The 24,295-nt window shown below is 39.0% G+C and overlaps 1 protein-coding gene across 17 annotated transcripts in view; it reads left to right on the forward strand.

Moving 5' to 3' along the window:
• Positions 1–24,295, forward strand: part of Kalrn (kalirin RhoGEF kinase) — a 584,665-nt gene that overhangs the window by 298,825 nt on the left and 261,545 nt on the right. For 13 of the 17 annotated variants that reach the window (XM_010618178.2, XM_010618187.2, XM_010618163.2 and 10 more), the window contains exons 15-18: positions 8,082–8,248; positions 15,394–15,513; positions 20,770–20,988; positions 24,031–24,180. In XM_010618178.2, coding sequence (XP_010616480.1) covers positions 8,082–8,248; positions 15,394–15,513; positions 20,770–20,988; positions 24,031–24,180 — 656 coding nt within the window. The remainder of the gene's footprint in view (positions 1–8,081; positions 8,249–15,393; positions 15,514–20,769; positions 20,989–24,030; positions 24,181–24,295) is intronic. The other 4 variants (XM_010618192.2, XM_010618180.2, XM_010618202.2 and 1 more) reach the window with 1 other exon arrangement.

A 24,295-nucleotide genomic window follows, 5' to 3' on the forward strand; every position in this document is an offset into this window, starting at 1 on the left:
CTTTCAGGGATCATTCTCCTTGGGCATGGAGGTTAAGAGAAAAGAAAAGAGAAGAAATTCTGGGTTGAATTCCCAGCCACCCCACTTTCTACCTGCTGTCCTTGAGCACGTTACTCAATCTCTCCGAAGCCTCCCTTTCCTCTGACAAATGGTGATCATAGGAATTCCTGCCACATGGGGTCATGGTGAGGTTGTAGTTGGATCAGACATGAGCAAGGAAAAGGGTTCAATCAAGCTTCACAGCTATCCTGTGTAGTACTTGCACTCTAGCACACACTGCATTCTGTTGGGGTGATTTGTTTTATGTTAGCCTCTTCGGAAGCATTAGGCAGTTTATTCACACTCCTAGTCTCTAGCAGAGAGATTATGTCTTACACCCAGCAAATTCTCAATAATAATATTTGCTGAATTAAGAATGAACATCAGTGTGGGTGGAACAGATGTAGGTAGAAATAATGGACCACAAATAACTTTATTTCATAAAAGAAAAAAGAGAGAAAGGCTTGTGTTTTTTCAAAATGAATGTTACTCTGGGCTTAACAGGAATGTGGACTTACTGAAGCCAAGAAGAGGGAAATAGAGCCTTGATGTAAAGCACTGGTTCCCCACCTGACTGCACATTTAGAATCACCTGACGTAGTTCTTAAAAATACCATTGTCTGAGCCTCACCCCTTAGGGAGTCTTACTTAATTGGTCTGGCGCAGGCCCAGTTCTTTAAGCTTCCCAGGTGATTCTAAGGTACAGAGTTGAAAATACTGATCTAAAAACCTCATTAAATGGCTTTGTCATTTCTGACCTAGATGCTGTATAGAGAGATCAACACAGAAAGAAGAGTGGGCATGGGGGGATTAAAAAGGTGTTCTCCATATGAGGCACATACAGATATTTAGGAACACAAATCATTGGAAAACATGTTGCAGGTATAGACAGCATGTCCAGGAAAACCCAGACCTGACCTTGGACAGCAGCAGCCTCCTTCCTTGAGAAAATTAAAGTGGTACCAGAGGCTGTGGATATAGCTCACTGGTAGAGCAACTCGCTTAGCATGTGTGAGGTCTTGGACTCAACCTCCAGTACCTCAAAAAATTATTTTTAAATAAAGTGGTGTCCCTGACCTTGCAAATGAGGAAAGCAAAGTAACTCAAGTTGTAATTAGTTGTGGCCTCGAGCCTTAAATAAACACCAGAACAGATGTTCTTTAGCTGAGTAAAACATAAGAGTATCTCTCTGTCCTTGGGATGTGGCCACTATGCCATCTTATCCATCTTATCCAGTAGTTCACAGTTTTGGTCGCTTGATAGAATCATCCCAGCAACTTCAAGAATTAGTGACAGTTGGGTCCCAGCCACAGAAACTGTACGGCTATAGCCAGGGTGTGGCCAGAACGTGGTGATTTTTAAAAGTTCTCCAAATAAATCTAGTGTGAGCCAGGATTGAGAGCACTGGTCTACTAGCATTCAAAACACCATAAATTATAATGATATACATTAAGCAAGTATATAAACTCCTGCCAGTAGATTTCATATTTACATTTTATATGAACCATTCAATAGTCCCATCAGTAATTTGCCAATGCTATAATCTCCCCAAGGAAAAGGAAAAAGTGGAAAATGGATATTTTGAGCCACGATAAGAGGCACCGTATATACTGTATTGCATTATATCTGATTCATATGAAGTCATTGTTGTGATTCCATTTTCCAGATGAGAAAACTGGAGCTCTGCAAGAGTAAGAAGCCAAGTTCCTGCTGTTAATAGGTTACAGAGTACAGATTCAAATCTAAGCCCATCCCTCCCCAAACTCTCAGGTACTCTCCATCATAGTATGTGACCCCAGCTCTTCCTAAAAAAGGCCATTTGTACATTAATCAGCTATTGATTGGGTGGTATGAGTCAAGCACAGGACTAGGAGAGGAGGCAGACATGAAAAAGGTATGTTGCTCTTGCATCAGGGAGCCTGTGGTCCTATGAGAGTAGGGCAAGGTTGTAAGAAACAACAGTCATGCTGGGGTATGGGCCCAGGATGCTGTGGGCCACATCAGAAAGAAACCTCTTGTGTTTTAGAAACTAGTAGTCTTTCATTCTAAATATATACATTACTTGATAGAATGAACACACATGCCATTCTGCATTTCCAGGAGCCCCTAAGAAATGGGTTGTGCTTCGGTCTATGAAGTAGAGAGTGGCAGTATGAGCCAGGCAAACTCTACTTACTGCTGATTGGTGGGTACTGACCAATTGATGGGTTTTAGGGAGCACTCACATCAATGTGCTTGGAGCACATGAGGAGAGGGGCTAGTTTCTATTCTTCTGGATGTGACTCAAGCAAGCCTCTTGTTTTCCATGTGCTTCATTCCCAGCATGCTGTTTTGCTGAGGAGTGCAGAAGTCTGGCAAACCTCCTCCTCCTCTTTTGTATTTCCTAGGTTCATCTCACATAAATAATATCAAGTGAGACAGGTGAAATTACAGGGTGAGAATCTCCAGGCAGGCTGAGAGGCTGTTTTGGATGGCATCCTGAGCATGTGCTGGTTCCTTTGGTAGGCTACTAGGTTTAAAGCATCCCATGTCCCTCAATGTGACGGGGATCGATTGTAAGCTTTACACAGAAAGACACTTTGACCAAGTTCAGCATATTAAACACTAGAGACCTATGCCAAATGAAGATGAGCTGGAATAAATCAGCACTGTGACTGGAAGTGAAGAGGAGACGTGTCTTAAATTACATTCTAGAAAACAGACATAGGGGCATTTCCCATGCTCTGCTCTTTAGAGGTGGAAATTTCTCTATTTCTTCTCATTTTTCATTTCAGTCAAGGAGGTGCTCTATCTCATCCTCCTGAAAATAGTAACCAGAGGAGGTTGGCTGCCAAAAGAACAAGCCGTTCTTTTCTGTATCCCACAGATATTTCAGGAGCTAGAACTTGAAATTATGAAACTGACAGAAAAGATAAACATGCAGAGATACTGAAATTATTACCATATAACACCAGAAGACATTTTTCCCACACTCCCATATTGTCCTTATATAAAATACTATTTTTACCTCCAGAAATAAATTTCCCTTTGGATGTATAGACTTTCCTGTTAGCCCTCCGACTGCATGCTGCAGGTGTTTTGATGGTGGTGAGATGCATTTCTGATGGTGTGAGTTAGAGTGATGGGGAAGTCACCCAAAAGGGCACTCTCCATGTATTGATATTGGTGGGTTCTTTTGGAGTTGATCCTCCATCGAAGTGTACTACCCTTTAGGAACTTACCTGCTTGGCTTTTGATTCTTAATCCATTGTTAGTTGGATCCCTTTTCTTCTCCATTAAGACAAGACATTAACATCAGGACCATCGCTGCTTTGTGTCTTGGGCCATAGGCTGAAGAGGCAAATAAAAAATTTGTACAAAATTAAGAGGCTACAGAGCCAAGTGGAGTCAGGGATCATAATAAGCAAACAATCCAGAGTTACAATTTCCCCAAAGCTAAGGATTTGAGCAAAGCTGAATTAGAAATAAGTACACCATCAAAATCAAGAAACATGGATCACAACGTGCCGTAAGTCAGAAACAGAAACCAAGAGGGCAGAATATAAGAAGGGAGAAAGTTAAAAGTTTAAAATGAGAGCCCAAAACTAAAAACAAAAACAAATAAACAAATAAGAAAAAACATGGGACTAGGAGCAGTGATCTATACTTATTACATGTATACTGATGTACACTGATTGTAAATGACAGAAATGCATACAATAAATGTATGTGTATATTACATATGATTTACATGTATTATCTCATGCAGTCCTCCCAATAGGTTACGAAGTAGGTAGCTTATGAGATAGGGATGTAAAAACCTAGTTTATGTATGAGGAAAATAAAGCATCAGGATTCTAAGTCAGAACTGGTTCTAAACTTCTTACATTTCTGTATTGTCTTAGAGAATTGGAAAGGATTCAGAGTCACATCACTAGCAGACAAAAAGAACCAAGGTAATTAAGGCAACCCATTACTCAGTCTCATAGTTTGTTAATGAGTCTTCCTAAGGCAAAATCAATTGAAGGAAGGCTTCTTTGGACCTGCTGGTAATAATGTATAAATAGGAATCTTAGCATGATGAGGAGAGAAAGCATATTTCTATCTACTCTTGGGTATGGGGAGAGGGATTTAGAAAGAGAAGACAGGAAGCCCCATTCCAGACCATGTGGAGGCACTCCCTGCCTATGCATACAAGCAGGCTCACACTGGCCCATCAGCACCCCTACACACACTCACACATGCACTCATATATCCTGTAACACTGTCTTCTAAAACTATCGTCCAAAACTGATGGAGAAGTAAGATATTTTCATGATAAAGAGACACCTAAAAAATCCATGACTACCAAACCAGCATTCCAAAAAATTCTCCAGGATATCCTAGAAAAAAACAATGAAGTTAGCAATGACAAAGGGTCTAACAGAATTAATATGCCAGGTAGACTGAGCAGTTCAATAGAAGGGGGAGATAGAAAATAACAGGAAAATAAAGCAACTAAGGAATAAGTTCATACCTATCAGTAATAGCTCTCAATCCGAATGGTCCCAATTCCCCAGTCAGAAGACACAGACTGCCAGAATAGATCAAGAAACAAAATCTAATGGTATTCTATATGTAAGAAACACAATTAACCCAAAAAGAAACTCACGGACTAAAAATCAAAGGATGGAAAAATAATATTCCATGCAACAGGAACCTGAAGAAAAGCAGATATAGCTATCCTGTATTTAGACAAAGTGAACTTCAAGCCAAAGCTGGTGAAAAGCAGCAAAGAAGGTCACTACATATTAGTTAAGGGAAAAGTCAAAAAAGAAAGGTATGAATTATTAACATATAGGCATCAAACAATGCCATACCATAATGGCAACTTTATAAAACAAGTACTACTGGACATAAAAGATCAGATAAACAATTACAGTAAGGGACCTCAATACCCCACTATTGTAATATAGATAAATTAGACCAAAAAATCAACAAGTAAATATTACAGTTGAACAAAACCTTCAAACAAATGGGCTTAATGTCTACAGTGTTCCACACAACAGAATACACATTTTTCTCAGTAGCAATATGGAACTTTCTCCAAAATAGAACACACACTTCAGTAAGGTTAAGTATGTGAAAGAAATGAAGTTATACCGTACATATTGTCAGATCATAACTCAATGAAACTAGAAATCAATAACAAAATACCCAGAGATTTTGCCCATGACTTGAAACTAAACAGTACATATTACTTTAAATAAATAATAGGTTATAGATGAAATTAAGAAAGAAATAAGACAGTTTCTAGAACTATACAATAATGCCAGTACACCTTATCAAGGCTTATGGAAGGAATACAATGAAAGCAGTACTAAAGGGAAAATTTTAGTGGTGAATGCCCACATCATAAAAATAGAGCAAGCTCAAATAACCTAACAATATACCTCAAGGTCCTAGAAAACAAGAACAATCCAAACCCAAACCTAGTGCAAAGAAGGAAATTATAAAGATCAGAACAGAAATCAATGAAATTGAAATAAATACTACCCCCAAAAAATCAATAACTGAAGTTAGTTCTTCAAAAAATAAACAGAATAGACAAACCCTTAGCTTAAAAAAAGGAAAGACCCAAACCAATGCAATTAGAAATGAAAAACAATGAAATCACAACAGACACTGACAAAATAAAGATTATTAACAACTACTTTGCTAATCTGTATGCCAACAAATCGGATAATTTAGAAGAAAAGTATAGATTCCTAATATTGTACATATGCATTATCAACAGAATCAAAAAGATTTTAAAACCTTGAATGATCAAATAACAAGCAATGAAATTGAAGCAGTAATAAAAACCTATCAACTAAGAAAAGCTTAGGTCCAGATGAATTCTACAAAAACTTTAGGGAAGATCTAACACCAATACTATTCAAACTAGTAACGAAAGGGAAGGAGTATCCCAAAGTCATATCTGGAAACTGTCATTACCCTGATTCCAAAACCAAAAGGGAATGATAGATCAATCTCTTTAATGAATATAGATGCCAAAATCCTCAACAACATATTGACAAACAGAATGCAGTGGATCAACAAAAAGATCATACATCATGACCAAATAGGCTTCACCCAAGGGATGCGAGGATGGTTCAACATACACAAATCAATAAATGTAATTCACAGAACATGAACAGAACCAAAGACAAGAATAACATGATCATCTCAATAGACACAGAAAAAGCCTTTGATGAAATCTAACATTTTTTCATGATTTAAAAAAAAAAAACAGTGAAGAAAATCAATCTGATAAAAGCCCTATATGACAGTGCTACTGCCAACATCATATTAAGTCAGGAAAAACTGAAAGCTTTTTCTCTGAAATTAGGAACAAGACAAAGATGTCCACTCCTGTTCAATGTAGTACTTGAAACATTAGCAAGAGCGATTAGGCAAGAAAAAGAACTAAATGAGATAGGTACAACAAAAGAAGAAGTCAAATTATTATTTGCAGATAACATGATCCTGTATATAGAAGGCTCAAAAGAAATCCACCAAAAGACCTATAAAATTAATAACCAAATCAGTTAAAAATAAAACAACACTAAGATTCTATTTTACCCCAGAAAGAATGGCCATCTTCAAGAAATCAAATAACATGCTGGTGAGGTTGAAGGGAAAAGGAACCCTTCTACCTTGTTGGTAGAAATATAAACTAGTACACCACTATGGAAATCAGTATGGAGATTCCTCAAAAAACTAGAACTAGAAATTCCATTTGACTCAGCTATTCCCCTTCTGGGGAAGATTCCTGAAAGAGCTAAAGGCATCACATTACAGTGAGACATGCATACCTATGTTTATAGTGGCACAATTCAAAAAAGCTAAATCTTGGAAGTGCCATGTACATCCATCAACAGATGAATGGATAAAGAAAATGTGGTATTTAGATACTGTGAAGTACAGGTCTGCTGTAAAAAGATAAACTTGAGTCACTTGTAGGGAAATGGATGCCCCTTGACACCATTATGGTAAGTGAAATAAATCAGACACATGAGCTTTAATATCATGTGGTTTTTCTTATATGAGAAACTCAAACTACAAATAAAGAGCAAAATAAAAGAAAAATAATAGGAAATGGGACAACAGATCTTTCTCAAATGGGAGGGTGATCAAGAGATAGAAGGGGAAGAGGAGGAGGGAAAGGAGATGAAAAAAGGAAATAAGATGTGCTGTGTGCATGTGCCAGCTCCAACAAAGAATGTAAATACTACTGCAAACATGAACTAACACAAAATTTTAAGTAATAAATAAATAAATAAATAAGACAGGAAAGTAGACAAGGGATAGAAACACATCTTTTGGCTGGCATATATTGGCTCAAGTCTCTCATCACAGGCTGGTTTTTATTAAAGTTGGGTGGTAAATCCATAAACAGTGGGAACACTTGTCAGCAGCTGATTGAACCAGTAGAACAATGAACAAATTCCCTATGTGGGCAAAATGTATGTTTTTTTAAATAGACAAATATTCAATATCCTTATGGTCCTCCTGGGACATGTTTATTGGATGTATGTGAAGACTAACTTGTTAGTTGGCTAATGAAATCATCACTCCCCAGCTATTCAATAGTAATGGATTTCCCATCTAATAATAAATTACATCTGATCAGTTAAAAGAGAATGTGACTTAGGCAAAAGTCATCGTCTTTTTTTGTATATTTTGCAATATGATGCAGAGCTTATGAATGTTGTAGGTGATAGCAAATCCCCCAGCTTTCTTGTCTGGGGATGTACTTCCAGAGAACCAACTCTCTCTCTAACTCCTACTGAAAACAAGGAGCTGATTGTGGTTGAAAAGCAATTTTTAGGCAAAAGACGAGTTAATCCAAGAGAGATGGCCATGGTCTGACCACCCTAAACGAGGGCTCATTAGGATGATCTGTACAGCTGTACAGAGGGTATGAAGAGGTTGAAAACTAATAATGGCCACGCCACATTCCACTTGTTTTATGCATATTAAGGAAACATTATCTTCACAGTACTACCTAGTTTTTATTTGTTTATATTTTTTAAAATCAGGAATTGAGTTAATCTGTGAAAAGGACATTGATCTGGCAGCCCAGGTGCAAGAACTACTGGAGTTTCTCCATGAGAAGCAACATGAATTGGAGCTCAACGCAGAGCAGACCCACAAGCGGCTAGAGCAGTGTCTCCAACTGCGGCACCTCCAGGCCGAGGTCAAACAGGTGAGCCTGGCCTAGTGCCTGTTCCTGCTGTGGGTAAGAGACCCAGAGCCACACTGCATGTGTATGATTTAAGTACCCAGGCCTTAGGAGATAAGTATGGTAAGGTTGAGCTGTGTTAATAATGTCTGAGAGCTGAACTGCTATAACGAATAGATCCAGTGGTACTAATGCCCAAAGTATAAATGCATTATCCCTCCCTCATTTGACAATGTAAGGAGACCATCTGGAGGTTTCCCAAATCATCTTCTGTTACTGAATCTGTTCTCTTCTTTCCTATGCTTGATCATTTCACATAGTCCATGGGAAATATAAATTTTTAATCCATAAACATAGTCTGTCAGTCTTTAATGCAGGTTGGTTGATTTGGGTATTTGTATTGTTGCTACATACTTGATAGTCATTAATAAATAGCAGTTGCCATTGTTTCTAATATGTGTGATTCCTAAAAAAAACGTTTTTTTCCATTTAAAGTTGACTTTAATAAGATAAAAGAATTTTATCTGCATGAGGCATGATACAGACATGCTTAGACCTCCAGGAACATATGTATACAGACCAATGTCACATTTGTCAACATCGCTATGTTATGAGAAGACCCAGTGGTAATTATTATAAGCATCATGAGGATTTTTTTTTTACAAAGACCAATTGAAGAAGTAAACATGCAATCATCATTCTGTTTGTATGTGCTCTTTCTACCTCCCCTCGAGGAATTACCAGTTCCTCTTGTGTTGATGAAACCACTGAGGCTTAAAGGGTCACCAATAATGAGGTCACCAGTGATGAGGAAAGAACACACCTGAGTCTGAAAGGGCCTCCCATCAGGGGAGGCACCACCTGTTTAACTGCAGGGATTGCTGCTTTCTGCTCTGTACTCTCCCAAGAAACCCTCCTTGTCTTCTTATGCGGAGTGCACCCCAAACTATCCTGAGCAGAGAAACACCTTCCTCTTTTAAACAATTTTGAGTGTTCTGTATCTGTTGGAGCTTTTAGCTTTAAATGTATTGATGTAGCACAAGGGACAAAGTATATTTTATTAACTATTGCTCAGTCACTTGCATTCAAGATATCCCTTGCTAATTCCTATGTCATAGTTACTACATTGTTCTCTGTTACATTGGGCAAAATTACCTTTTCCACTCCCCTTCTCTCCCTGTCAGCTCTCAACAAGAGCCTACACACATGCCATGCTAAAAGTCTGTTCAGGCCAGATCACAGAACTGCCATCCCAGTGTTTTCTGCTTAGTTACACTGGGGTCATATGTTAGCCTCTAGAGGGACATGATATTCATGAGGAAATGATGAAAATCCTAATAGGCTGAAAGCAGTAATGTGTATACAAATTCTGAACTTTTAGCAGCAACGACATTACTTTCCTTTATGATCTCATTTTAAGAGAACAGGCTCACGAGGGAAAATGATATTATGCTTCTTTTACAAATGAGGAAACTGAGGCTCCGTAGAATTAATAGTCTTCGGGGCCTCTTGAGTAGTTAGCTGAAAATTGAACCCAGGCCTCCAAGCCCAAGATCTTCTTCTATGAAGCTGTACACCCATCAGCCATTCCAGAAGCAATGGAGAAAAGCCCAGGAGCAGCACAGTGTGAGGTTTCCCTAGCCTGACCAGCACCATGTCTGAGAAGACAGTATGCATGATCTACATAGAGGGTGTCACCTACCCAAGATGACCCAGGCTGCTGTAGACAGAGTCTTCCTGTGCTTTCATAGCAGATGGTGGAAATAATCATCTGAACACAACAAATGACAGAAATTATTTCTATTTGATTTAGAAATGATATCTACAGTTTTTCTTTTTTTTGTCTGCTTTTTATTTTTTTTACTCCAGCACCAATAGTAGAATTAATTTCCTAATCATGTTTTTTTCAAGTGATATTAAATGGAAATGAATTTTCATTGTCCAGATATACATTCTGTATATGATAGGGAATGAGATGATGATAGGTAGATTGCCAAATAGTTCACTAGATTGTCTATGTATAAATAGTGCTGGTTTGACTAATATCTGTACACATTCCATTCATAATTGCATTAGTTGGAGGACAAAAAAACAATTCTTCTGCAGGGGTGGGGAAGTGCCTTCTCCCTAGCATGGCCAAGAATGACCCAAAGTGGGATTATAGTTCCAAACTGCACAACATTGTTTAAGTCCAACTCTGAAGAAACCTACAAAGGCCTTTGCAAAAGACAGTGGCCTTTCAAGGAGCCAAGGGACTGCTGCTTGGTTAAACCATCATGCCTGATTAGATAGACTTATTTTCCTTGTCAGCAGAGGCTCTTTCTTTACAGATTGGACTGATCCAGTTTCAGAGAAGGCATTTGTGTTTGATGGAAATTGGTGGAGCAGGAAATATTGATTTGTAAACTGTTGACACTCTGAAAAAGAGAGTTAATTTAGATGTCAGTATTGATCAGTGAGGCTAAATTTAGATACTGACTTGAGAGTTTCTCTTGAATATACACTCAAGAAAAAAAGAAAGAAGAAAACCTTAATGGAAATGCTATTAGTGAGGGCAGAAAAGGAAAGGATAGTAATGTGTTATGATACAGCTTTGTTGTTGGAACTCATAGATTAAAGGTTTAGATTTGACTGTGTGACCCTGATGACCTTAAGTGTCGCTACACTGAAGTTCTATGAAACTGGAGTTTAAAGAGTGATGAAGCACACAGTAGACTGAAAGTTACCTTTAAATGTTAAGAACAAATGAAATTGATGAATGTAACTGATTTTCTTTCTGAAGGATGACACAGGACTTTAAGATTGCCCCACATCTCTGGAGAAACCCTGGGCTTTGAAGAGAAATATCTCTCCTGATTACAGCATGTGGACTAAGTCTCAGACCACACGCATGCCCCTCAGGTTACTTTCAAGACCCCACAGAATTCTCTGATTGCTTCTAGGAAAATTACTACTCCGGTTAAGATGACCTCACATCTATTAAATAATTCAGGAAGCTTTTTTAAAAAGAGGACATCATGGGCATAAAAATAAATAAGTGTCCATATAGATTCCTGCAGAGAAGTGCATTTTACAGAAAAGAAGCTCAAATAAATTTATAAGTGTTGGATTCTTCTTTGGGCCAAATACTGGCCAAAATTTGCATGTGATCAAGACAGATATTCAAAACAAGGTCAAAAAGACTAGCCTGGCCTCTCCAGGCACCATGATCACAAGGCCCAGCCTGCTCAGCTTAAGTGGCATTGTCAAGTGTGGACATTCATGTCCAGTTGCCCCAATCCACTCTCCTGATTTTGGCTTATCTGAGCCTCCTTGGTCTGAGGAATGACAGAGGCATTTTTAGGTCAACCACTAGTCTAAGACTGAGCTGAATTCTTGACGTAGCTCTTCTTTTTATAAGCAGTCTCTCATTTCTAGCCAATCTCTTATTTTTACCTACCCCATTTTCTTTGTAATCCTAAGGGTACAGAGGCATTCTTTAAATTTTTAAAGAAGTATGGAATGTTAAAGCAGGAATGACCTTTAAAAATTATCTAACCCGCTGGGCATGGCAGTATGTACCTGTACTCCCAGCACTCAGGAGGCTGAGGCAGGAGGATAGCCACAAGTTCAAAGCTAGCCTGGGCTACATAGTGAGTTCAAGGCCAGCCTGGGCTAAGAGTGAGACCCTGTTTCAAAAAACAAAACAAAACCGAATGAACAAACAAAAAATTAACCTGTTAGGAAAATTGTTGCCCAGGTAATTGATCAATATAAAATGTTAATTTTATGGTTTGAAAAATACTTGTACAGCCAGGTATTTGGCTCAGTGGTTCTACCACCTGCCTCGCAATCGCAAGGGCCTGAGTTCGATCCCCAGTACAAAAAAAAAAAATCTGGAAAAATACTTGTACATTAATTTCATTTCTTTCTTTACCCTTTGCTTTAGGCAAGTAAATGTTCACATTTTATAGATGGGAAAAATAAGCCTTAGATTAAATAATACTTTCAAGATCACATAGTTTGAAGTCAGTATGTTTTCTCATTTTAGTTACAATATTTCTTCTAATACCTAACACACATTTGGATGCTCACAGGATAATTACACATGTAAAAACCAGGAAGATATAAGACTCCAGTAATAGAAAATTATGCTAAAAAATTATCACTGATCAAAGTATAAAGAGTAATTACAACATTCTAGGAAACCTGCATTGGATCATAATATGCTAATAAGCTCATTCAAATTATTGAATAGAGTTTAATATATCTATTTTTTTTTCTTCTCTCTTTGGGAAAAGTATAATGAAAAATCACAATATTATTCAGCTTTGTATCAAACTTTGCATGAACACCAGTACAAACACCAATAGCAGCAGCAGCATCAAACTACATTTTTCCAATATGCTGCATCAACCCTGCAGTGCAGAAAAAAAAAAGTACAATTATCCATATTTTACAGATGAAAAAACTGAGAGTCAGAGAGGCTAAGCGATTTTTGCCAGATAGGTAACAAAGTCATGTATTCTGACTTCAAAATTTATGTTCTTTTTATACTTTGCCAGTTTTACTTCTAACATTGACTCATTCCTGGAGATCAGTCTCAGCCTGGATTAAAACCATGTATCTAAACTAACATGCATTTTTATCATCCTAAAATCAAATATTTATAAACAGAGAAATAAAAATGAACAAGGATATGAAGAAGCAAGGACTAAGACACATGATTCTTGTAAATGCAAAGATGGTTATCCCCAGCCCCATAGCTATCTATCACTGATATTTCCCATTGGCGGGAACTGGAGAGAAAATGTCCTAGCAAAACTCAGGAGGCCCAGACGGAGCATTGCTTTGTAACGCATATGGGGAAAGTGTTTTTCTGACACCCTCAAGTGAATCTCCAAACTAAGCAGGATGTAGTAAAACATGTTACAGGGACATAGTTCAAAATATATGTGATGAGTTCCATTTTTCAAAGAGGGGAATCATTTGGGCATGCGATCTATGAATGCAAGTACCCAAACTTGCAGGCAGCTTTTCAAAATCATTAGCACCTCTAGCCAGCCAGCCACAGTCCCCCAGGGAAAACAGGGATTTCACACATGCACTCCAAGCAGCTATTTCATACAACTAATTGCTTCATGGAGTGGTGTCTTATCCACAATCTGCCAGACTGGCCATGAATTAACTTCTCAATCCAAATAGCCTAACTCCAGCAGGATTTATACCACAATGTTATCTACACAAAATAAGGGATAAATCATTTTCTTCCTTGATGATGAAGTTTGAGTGATGCTTACGAGAGTCAGGGCAGGAGAGCAGACTTAGTATTTTCTAGTTGTTCAACATGAGGAGGGTGAAGGGAGAGGAAAGTCTGAAACAGGTAATGGTGTCTTCTACTTTGGCAAGAAGAAGTAACAGGTGAATGATATTTACTGATACTGAAATTTCAGAAGTACTTATATTTCCTCACCAAGCAAAAACTCATCTCCCTAGAAATGAAGATATTTTACCATGTTTTGGTGACCAGATATGTCAGGTAGGTTTGTAGATCCTAACTCCAGTTGGATTATTTTTGCTTATTCTATTAACAGATAAGTACCACTTCTCTGTATAACCTAGAGCTATCTAGACAGTGTTAAAGTGTTTCTCCTCCTAACCTAAAATTTCCGAACTGAGTTTTCTTCCCCTGTTACTACTCACAAAGGTCACCTAGAAGTTGTATTTAGCCTAGCAATAGCTGCTAAAATAATTTGATTGTAAATGATCCACCGTATGAATTTTTGTGCTATTTTACTTGTTTTCTCTCTCTTCCTGCTTCCTTCAGGTTGTTTACCTACAAAAGTTCAAGTCTGTCTATTCTTAGTTGTTCTATAAGGTGTAGGAGGTTGAGCCCAGCCCAGGTAGAACTGGGTATTCTCCACTACTTTCAAAACATTCAAGACTATATTCACTGTATAAAGAGTACTGTGCTAGGCACCCTCTGTGATTTAAGTACGACCAATAAAATAAGAACCAAGATACATTGTGTAAAGGTACAAGATCCTAATGATGAATGTAACTATTGTATACCTAAAATGTACCAATAAACTTAATGGAAAAAATTAAAAAATAAAATAAAATATGACCAATAGATTGTCCTAGTTTTCAGGAATTTAACAATCGGAGAGGGAAATGAAATGTAGGTTGAGGAGACCGAGGATTTAGCTCAGTGGCACCGCACCTGCCTTGCAAGCACATGGTCCTTAGTTCAATACTAAGTGTGAGGGGTGAGGGGAAGTAGGTTGAAATAATTGAAGGTTATAACTGTGGTGATTGCCATAAAGTGGGTACATATAAAACAGTATGGTTGCTTTTGATGAGGATATTGTTTCCAACAGGAATAATTAGGTGTGGAAGATTTCAAGAAGTTGTTATTTGAACTGGGCCTTTTAAAAAAGGAAAGAGATATAAATAGTTAAAATTTACTTATTTATACCATTGTATATAATTAGACACATATAAAAACAATCAGATTAAGTAATGTTTCAGTGAGTGGGTGAGGAAATTGGGACAGAGGGGAGGAAATAATATATGAAGCCATGAATGAAGTTGACATATAAAATAAGCTCCTTATTTCTATTACAAGGTAATAGAAAATTTGGGGTGATGATCATTTAAGACCCTAGCCAGGCATGTGGTACAAGCCTAGCTACCAAGGAGGGTAAAGTACCCTGGTCTACGTAGTTGTAAATCTGAGGCCACCCTGAGCTACATAACTAAACCATCTCAGTAAGAACAAAAAGACACTTGGCTTTTTTTTTTTTTCTTTTTTTGAGACAGTGTCTTGCTGTGTAGTTTAGACTGTCATGGAATTCACTATGTAGCCCAGGCTGGCCTCCAGCCTGCAGCAATCCTTTTGCCTCAGACTCCCTAGTGCTGGGATTACAAGCATGCTCCACCCCCTACCCAGTACTTTTTAATGTTTTGTTTTGAGACAGGTTCTTACTAAGCCATTAAGTTGCCTAGGCTGGGCACCAAGCTATGCTCTTCCTGCTTCATTCTCTCAGATTGCAAGGATTACAGGCACGCACACACCTGGCTAAAGATCCTCCTTTCAGAGCGCTCTCTGACTGAAGCACCACTCAGAAAAGCCAACTCAAGGAAGTTGCTGAAGGCCATTTACCTGTGTGCTTGTCCCACCTCCCTAGGTCCTGGGATGGATCCGCAACGGAGAGTCCATGCTCAATGCCAGCCTGGTCAATGCCAGCTCTTTGTCGGAGGCAGAGCAGCTGCAGCGGGAGCACGAGCAGTTCCAACTAGCCATCGAGGTAATACCCAAATCTGGCTGTGCTGCCCTTCATCCCCATTTTTTTCTGTACTTCAGGCAGGGCCATCCCTGAGATGTGGGCATTCCTTCCCATGGGAGAACCCTTACTCCTTCTAGTTAAGTGGTCCTTGAGCCTCCCCATCCGCTGCCTACCAGTGGGAAATCACGTGCAGAGGCACACCTCCCCAAGAAGTCCCGCTATGGCAAGTCGGTGTTCACAGTCTAGTGAGACTTTATGAAAAATATAATGCTAAACGTTTGGAAGTTATTTCCAATTGAAGATCTCTTAAAATGAGAATAAACAAGTCAGTAGTAAATTGGGATCTTATTTTTAAACATGTGCTTGATAGTGAAAGTCTGCCTTTTAACCATTTATGCTGAAGATGAATTTTTTTGGATTGTTCATGTCTTACCTAGAAAAATTCGAGAAACAAGACTGAAAAATTTCATTATGTTCCATTGTTAGAGGGGTCCCAAAAATGGATCCCAGGCATTGAAAGGTTAATAAGGACCATGAACATCAGAGAGATTTACACTGGTTAATTTGCCTCAATACTGCTGAGAGATGCCATATTTTAAAAATAAACTGCAACTAGAAATTCACCAAATAGAACTTTTTAAAAGCCTAAAATAAAACTTCACTTCTGATAACCTAATATATATATAGATGCTCCCTTGCTTTAAATAATACCTTTAATTATCTTTTCTACTGCTAGGACATTGTCCTTCCCTGAGAGACTTAAGCTGATTACTTTACAGTGGTAGGGCAGAAAGAGTAGGAAATGGGACAGGAGAACTATATAAAAATAAAATAAGTTCAGTACCAGTGGGAGAAGAGAGTGAAAACTTCAAATACTCATTATTTGTGGTTCAAGTAGAACTTAGCCACTTCTGAGTGTATAAAAACTGAAAACATGGTATTTTATTTTAATACAATTATCCAACTGTTTACTAAAGATTTTAAACTTAATATTGATTGAATTCAAATATTCAATTTTATTGAAACAATCTTTTATGCAAGAAAGTAAATTAAGATGAAGGACATTTTCCCAGAAGGTGCTTGATGTATTCTTAGGAACCATTATTGGTCCTAGAAGTACTATCTGGGATTTAAGATTTAAAAATAAACTTATGTTGCATGCACAGTTTGAGCAAATCATTTTCCAAGGAGGAATTGAGTAGAGGACAGGTTTTATTATCACCTGCTCTCTCTACTGTGGATGACTGATACATCAAAATTTGATAGTGTCAGGATCTCATTAGAAGGGAAAAACTAGGATGCGGTCATCATCAGGCACAGTGCTTCAGATCCTACATACACAGGCAAGAAGGAGGGTCTGACAGACAAGCTGCAAGGGAAACTTGGCAGAGACCAGACAGTGCTTGGCCATTCTTCTTATCTATCTTGGATGAGAAGGTTTACATTGCCCTGTCCGGTGATTACCTTTCCAGTCCCTTCACTTAACATCTGGCAAGAAAGAGCAAGTGCATGACATGCTTGAACATCTCAAGGAGCCCACAGGTAAACGTGAGCAAATGCTTTCACAATGCTATGGAAATGACTCAGTCCAGTCCCACATGGCTGTGTGTACATCCGCGCTAATTCCTATTAGATGCCATTCACTCTTCCAGCACAGTGGCTCACTAAGCATAGACCTCCCCTAACCAGCCCTGGATTTCTATCTGCATGCAATTAGGTCAAATGCTGTTGGAATTGATGCTGAGACATGGGTGACTCTAGCTTGGCCTCTGTGGTCTCATAAGGGAATGGCAGAGCAGACATCCCATACTAGAAGATCTTGAGAATAGGAAGCATGCAGGGCCTGCAGCATGGTTAGAATAACAAGGAGAGTAGAACCAGTTTCAACACATGCTCCTTCTCCTGAGGGCCTGTACTGCTTCTTAAGTGTAGACCAGATACTGCATCAGGAGGGAAATACTCCAGGGATGATATAAACTTTGCTAAAAGGAGCGTAAGTAGTCTGGTTTGGCTTATCCTATTTGGATGGTATTATGGAGGGCTTAACAATGATTACTGGTGGAGAGCATCATCTGTCTTCTTGAACCCTAAGAAAGAAGCCTGAGTTCCATCGGGAAAAAGGAGCCATTGGTAGGATGATCATATAATTTATCTGTAAACTGAGACAATTTTAAAAGTTAAAGAGAGAATTATTGGTGACTAAGGCAGAAAACTAGACACACACCAGCACTATACTGAACAAACCAAAATATCTGTTAACCCTAGCTTGAGTGGCCACATCAGGTTGATCTTTGATCTTTGATCTTCCTGAAGGTCAGAATGTTTATCTGAAATAGCCTTGGCTCCAGGCAGACTTCCCAGACTCATTCAGAATGGGAAGCAGTGAACAACACTACAATCAAACCTAGATTTTTATTTGTTAGTATCCAAGATACAGCAGATGTGTCTTCAGGAACTATGAACTTCATAGAGAGAAGCTCAATTTTAAAACCATTTTTTAAATTCCTCTGTGGTATTTTAAATATAAATATTATGCCCCAAACATCATTAAGGCAGGTTAATACATTCACTTGACCCACTCCAGTTTTCTTCTATTATTCCTACTAAACATTAATGCCCTTGATAATCCATGTCTTAAAGTTGTACCACTCAACAGGATTAGACAATAGGGACTAGAAATAGATGAAAAATAATGGCTTTAGTTCAGCAAAGCAAAGATTATGCCATGAGAATAAGATTTTATCATCTAAGAAATCAAAAGGGGAAGGAGTGCTCAGGGCTATTAGATGATAATGCAATTCAGAGTAAGAAACAGAATTTATTACATAGCATAGATTATAGGAAAATCCAGGCTACTCTCCTACTCTGTGTAACAGGTTTATGATGACTGTTTCATCCTGGTTTTATATATGGAGGAAAGACTAGATAATTATTTTAATCATTTATGTCATGTGGTGAGCCCTTCCTCCAAATAAGTATTCTTCTAACCCTGCAGCTAAAATGATATGGTGCTATAGGTACAGTGGAAAGAACAGAGGTCTGGGAATAGGTCAAACCTGAGCCTTATTCCTGGTTTCATTCCTCGGTGATAGATTTTTGAGTAAATCATTTAGCCAACTGAACATCTCTGAGATAGAAAAAAGAATATCCACCTTGTAGTAATGTTGAGCTAGAAAATATGTGCATAAGCACAGAGTTCACCCTTGGATGAATGACAGCTATTTAAATGACTTTTCAAATTGTCCTTGCCTTGAGTTTCACAGTGTAACAAGATTCAGCTAAGTGTCAGGTGAGTGATGGAGAAAAACAAAAGAGTAGTTCTCATTGAGTCTCAGGCCTTCCAAAAAGTCTACCTTGTTGAAGGAGGGTAGACTTAAGGAGAGTGTCAAAGGAAAGCTGGGGCACAGAAAAAGTACAGGCATTCACCAAAAGCAGGAGGAAGGAAGATGGCAAAGGGAAGAATGCACATGGTATGCTCTCAAATAGTTTAGGGAAAGAAGCAGTAGGTAGTAATGTTATAGAAGTAGGGGGAATTTTAATGCCAGCCTTCAAAGTTCGGACTTAATTTCATAGCAATGAGGGAGAACACTCAAGGCTTTAGAATTGACAGAAGAGCGATATTTAAAGCATAAAATCTAGTCGGTGACTTAGCTCAGTGGTTCTACCACCTGCCTCACAAGCACATGGTCCCAAGTTCGATTCTTGATACCAATAAATAAAGAAGGAAAGCAAGAAAGCAAGCAAACAAGCATAAAATCCAAATTTTAGAGCTTGAAATGATATTAGAAGCCATCTAACAGAAGCACTTCCTAATACAGAGAACTAAGTGAAAGTGTAGAAAGATAAAGAATGGGAGAATGAGCTGGGAGTGTAACTCAAAGGTAGAGCATGTGCTTAGCTTGCCTGTGGCTCTGAGTTCAATCACCAACATGCTCAAATGAATGAACAAATAAATTAACAAAGTGGACCCCTAAGTGCCCTTTAGTTTACTTTTTCCAACTGCATTCAGGAATTAGGAGCCTATTGTTGACATAGTCCTTAGGACAAAGGGCTGACAAGGGCCTGCAGGGACCTGAGTTGCTGGAGGAAGTCATAGTATGGAGCTAGAGCCAACTCAGGAGAGAATGGACAAAAGCCAAAAGGCGGTTGATAGAATGGGAAAAAGAAGTAGGAGTGGGTAGACTGCAGTATGGGATCAGGGCAAAAGGGCAAGTGTGTGGGGAATCCAGGAGAATATGGTGACAATGAGGGACCCAAGGAATTCTGACTAGAGTAGCTATTGAGAACAAGCAGTCTCAGCACTGCCCAAGAAGAGCAAAAATGGTTTCTAGAGTAACTCCCTAGGCTTCCTAGCTGTCCGTCTTCCTTGCCAACTGAACTATGCTTTCCTAGAAGTACAAGGGCCAAACCCACTCCATTAGGCTAGGCTGGAATGGTCCCAGCAGCTGAGGTTGCAATGCTGTTAGCTCTTTCAGTCTGTTGGGCTCTGACGTTCTCATGTAGATCATCCACATCAGTACTTGGTTTTAAGAGACTGCAGTCCCATTTGGTTCTGTCCATACTACCCAGTCCCCTAGCCTCCCCACCTCCTGCAATTAATGAGAACTCAGAGATACAAAGCACATTTAGCCTGACTCAGAAAGCATTAAAAAAATAAGATATATGATAAATATATTCTAAAATCAAATGTAAGTATCATGTGTTGAGTGGGTTACCTACTGTCTTGCTCTACTACTTTGGTGAAGTAACCAAGGAAGGATGTTACTCTTTAGTTTTATTAACCTGCCAAATTTATTCCTTCTACTGGAATCCTTTTAAACTGTTTATTAATGTTTAAAATGTATTTACATGATGTGGGTTTTTTAATATACTGTGTTTAATCTGTAAAATGCATCAGTAATCTCTGAAAATGTGATAATTTTATGGTTAGTTTGAAAATGAAATTTAACTAATGGAACAATCAGAGCAGATTTATATACAACTCCTCTTTCTGTTCCATGAAAATTGAGATGTCATTAAATTCCAGAGAGATGCAAACAGAAAATAAGGAGTGGGGACAGGAGTTAGAGTCCTGAGAGATCAGTTGATGAAAGTGTATGATATTCTTTTTTAAAATATGCTTTAGAACAATAATGTATTAATCATCTTGACAAAATGGATCAGTCATTTAAAGCTCTTTAACTTCTCTGCATCTTTCCACTCACGCCTCACTCCACCCCCTCCCATACCATGCCTGGGTTGTTCCCATGGACCTCTCTCTCCTCCCCTCGTGCCCAGTCCCTCTTTCATGCCACTTCCTTACAGAAGACGCACCAGAGCGCCCTGCAGGTGCAGCAGAAAGCTGAGGCACTGCTCCAGGCTGGCCACTACGACGCAGATGCCATCCGGGAATGTGCCGAGAAGGTAGCCCTCCACTGGCAGCAGCTCATGCTGAAAATGGAAGACCGACTCAAACTGGTCAATGCCTCTGTGGCCTTTTACAAAACTTCTGAACAGGTGAGGGAGAGGACTGTGGGACATGTGGGTCCGAGGCTGACCACGGCTGTGTCCTGCCACACATTGCAGCTCTGCAGTACGAATCCCTCCAGGAACATTTCTCTCAGCACAGCCTTTGAAAATGAAAGAAGGGGCTTGCAGAGCCACCCATTCGCTTCCTCGCCATCCTTTCCACTATAGAAGTAGACCGTATGACTTGTTTCTCTTGCATTTTTTCAAATTCATCAGGTCTATACATGTGTCAAAGTAGAAAGCGGATATATGTTGAATGCTCCATTTAAGCATTGTATCAGTGAACTACTTCCACAGAAATTCTATGTAACAAACCACTGCAAATTCGGTGGTAAAAACAATATGCATTTATGTTTTGTTTAACTCTCTGGAGTTCATTTGATTTCAGCTGTATTTGGTAGAGATAAGCTCCCAGCTCGCATGCTGCATCCAGATCTGCTCCTGTGTCTTTCGTCTTTCTTGACCAGCAGCTACTTTGGATATATTCTTAGTTACAGGCAAGCATGCAGGAGCCCAAAGTCCACTGTACAAGGGTATTTCAAGTCTTTGTCTCTGTCACATTCTCTAACATCTTCTGGGTCAAAATAATCACACGGCCAAGCCAACACCAGTGAGCCAACCATACCTCCTCTGAAGGTCGGGAAAGGAAGATGAATATTTGCTGAACAGTGTTATAATCTACCACTATCAGGCATTACACATTGCTTCAAAAACAAGTGGTTCTTCCATGCACGGGGCTCCCAATCTACTGTATGAAACATAGCTCTCTCTCTCACTGGGGAACTCTGGGCCTAAGTAGTAAGCAGGTATCACAGGAGATGGGTGCACTAAGGGCCATGAAATGTGGCTACATTATCAGTACATCTGCACCCCAGTATGTGTAAAGCCTAAGATGATTTTTAAATGATTCGAATGCTGTTAGGGAATTCTTTTCGTGTAATGGAGGCTTAAAGTGAGAGTAATTTTATTGAGTTTAAAAAAGTTTTCTCATTTGAATTGCTCCCTAGTAGAAATAGATCGGGAAAGCATTCCCCTTTGGGTCACTTACAGGGACCTTGAAGTGGAGCAAATATAACACGCCCATCAGAGCCTGCAGTCAGCGCTGTAGCCCCTGCACTTCTCAGCTTCTTTTTTGTCATTTCAGAGAAGTATGCCTTTGATGGCCACAGAAGTGAAAACAGCAGACAAAAATGATGAGCAATTTCCCCAGTACAACCAATGCAATCCCAGCCAAATCCCAGCAAGATTTTTTGTAGAAATTTATACATTGATCTTTAAGATTTATATACAAATGAAATGCAAATGCAATGAACCTAGAATGCATAGAACCTAGAATAGCAAAACAACCTTGAAAAGAAAGTATAAAATTGGAAGAATTACATTGCCTAATTTAAAGACTTATTTATTCTGAAGCCACTGTAATCAAGACAGATTGTATCAGTATAAGGACAGACACAGTCTAACAGAACAGAGGCTATAAAAGTAGATCAACATATATATGGTTGGGTTTTTTGTTTTGTTTTGTTCTTGACAAATTCAGTGAAGGAAGGAAAGTCTTTCCAACAAATGGAATTGCATAATTGAGTATACAGAACAAATGACTCTTTATCTAATCACACACATATTTCCATTTGAATTGGATCGCTGTGGTGAGGGAAACAATGTACTGGATTGAGTCAGTATATTTGACGCTGAACTGACTTTGCCAAAGGTTACTTCTGTGGATTTTGTTCCTTTACCTATTAAATTAAAGGAGTTAAACTTAGTACTCTTTTTTATTTCTTCCGACTCCCAAATTGATTTGTTCTAAGCCCAGACCTATTATGGGACATATCTCAAATAGTCTTATTCTTAATGTTTTTGCATGTGTATAATATGTTTTATCTCAAGATACAAGCCTTCTGCAAATTTTCATGTCTTGCATAGAGACTTACTAGAGATGGGACTAGACAAGTTTCCTCAAGTATAGGCACTGACCTTCATATGACATGGAAAGCCTGTCTGGTCATAAGGGTATTCCGGATGAGACATCTTTCAGCTCAGCTCATAACTCAGTGAACACCCTGTCCAAAGACACATCCTTCATCAAAAGGCATGACTTTCCCAGAAGAGACTAAGGATAATTATAGCTACCCTCCTCTACTCTAGTATCTAAGAATGTACTCTAGTCTATTAAAGGAAAGTATAGGGGCTCAAGTTTCTATTGTCTGTATCCTCTCTGCCCCCCTGACACTAGACTATCTTGGGTCTCCCACTGTATGATCCAACCTAACTTTCCCTCCAAACCCCCTTCAAAATTCTCTGCTCTCTTCTGAGGTCATTTATGTGGTCATTCACATGGTTTTTCCATATTTTCAGAACTGGAAAACTTTTTAACTATCTTTTAGGTTAACTCAAACTTTTTTTTTTCCTCTGAAAGAAATGTACATTTTGTAGTAGGTAGCCTGCAGATTTCACTGCCTTATGGTAGGACCTTGAAATATTTTCCCCAGGTGAGGAGAAAGATGACTTTCATTTATGACTCACAAATCACAAAACAGAGGCAATTTCCTCCTTTACCTCTGCTTGAGGCTCCTTACAGCAGGACAAATTCAGATGCTTGGGCAAGTCAAGTATCCTTTTCAAATTCCATTTTCTTTTCTACCTAGCTCACAATTATCCTGAAATTATAACAGTGCAGTGTAGATAAAACACTTTGAAGCCCTGAAAAAATGTATGAGTCTTCTTTCCTTAGCCCTTGTACTATTCCTAGGTAATTTCATCAAACCCCATAGTGTCAGCCTTCAGCTATCAATGGTAAAAAGATAATTCCAAAACCTGTATCTCCACCACTCATCTCCTGAGCTGCAGACATGGGATTTGAACTGCCTCCTGGACTTCTTGATGTTCCAGGGATGCGGCATACTCCAAATATACAGACTGAGCTTCAAATGAAAAATGTCACTATGTAGAGTTCTGTGGGCTGAAGGTCCTCAGAGAACCCTTTGTAACTGATTAATCTACTGAGCCTTTTCCTCCTTGATTTATAAGGTGTGCAGTGTCCTGGAGAGCTTAGAGCAAGAATATCGGAGAGATGAGGATTGGTGTGGTGGACGAGATAAACTGGGGCCAGCAGCAGAGATCGACCATGTCATTCCACTCATCAGCAAACACTTGGAACAAAAGGAAGCTTTTCTTAAGGTCAGAGCATATTGTCATGGCCTCAGACTCCAGTCTTACTCCCTGTCTGTCTGTCTCTGTCAATCTCTCCCTCCCTCTCTCCCTCCCTCTGTCTCTCCCCCTCCCTCCCTCCCTC

Source organism: Fukomys damarensis, unplaced genomic scaffold, assembly GCF_012274545.1.
Source record: "Fukomys damarensis isolate Sample0158 unplaced genomic scaffold, DMR_v1.0_HiC HiC_scaffold_24, whole genome shotgun sequence".
Lineage (NCBI taxonomy): Eukaryota > Metazoa > Chordata > Mammalia > Rodentia > Bathyergidae > Fukomys > Fukomys damarensis.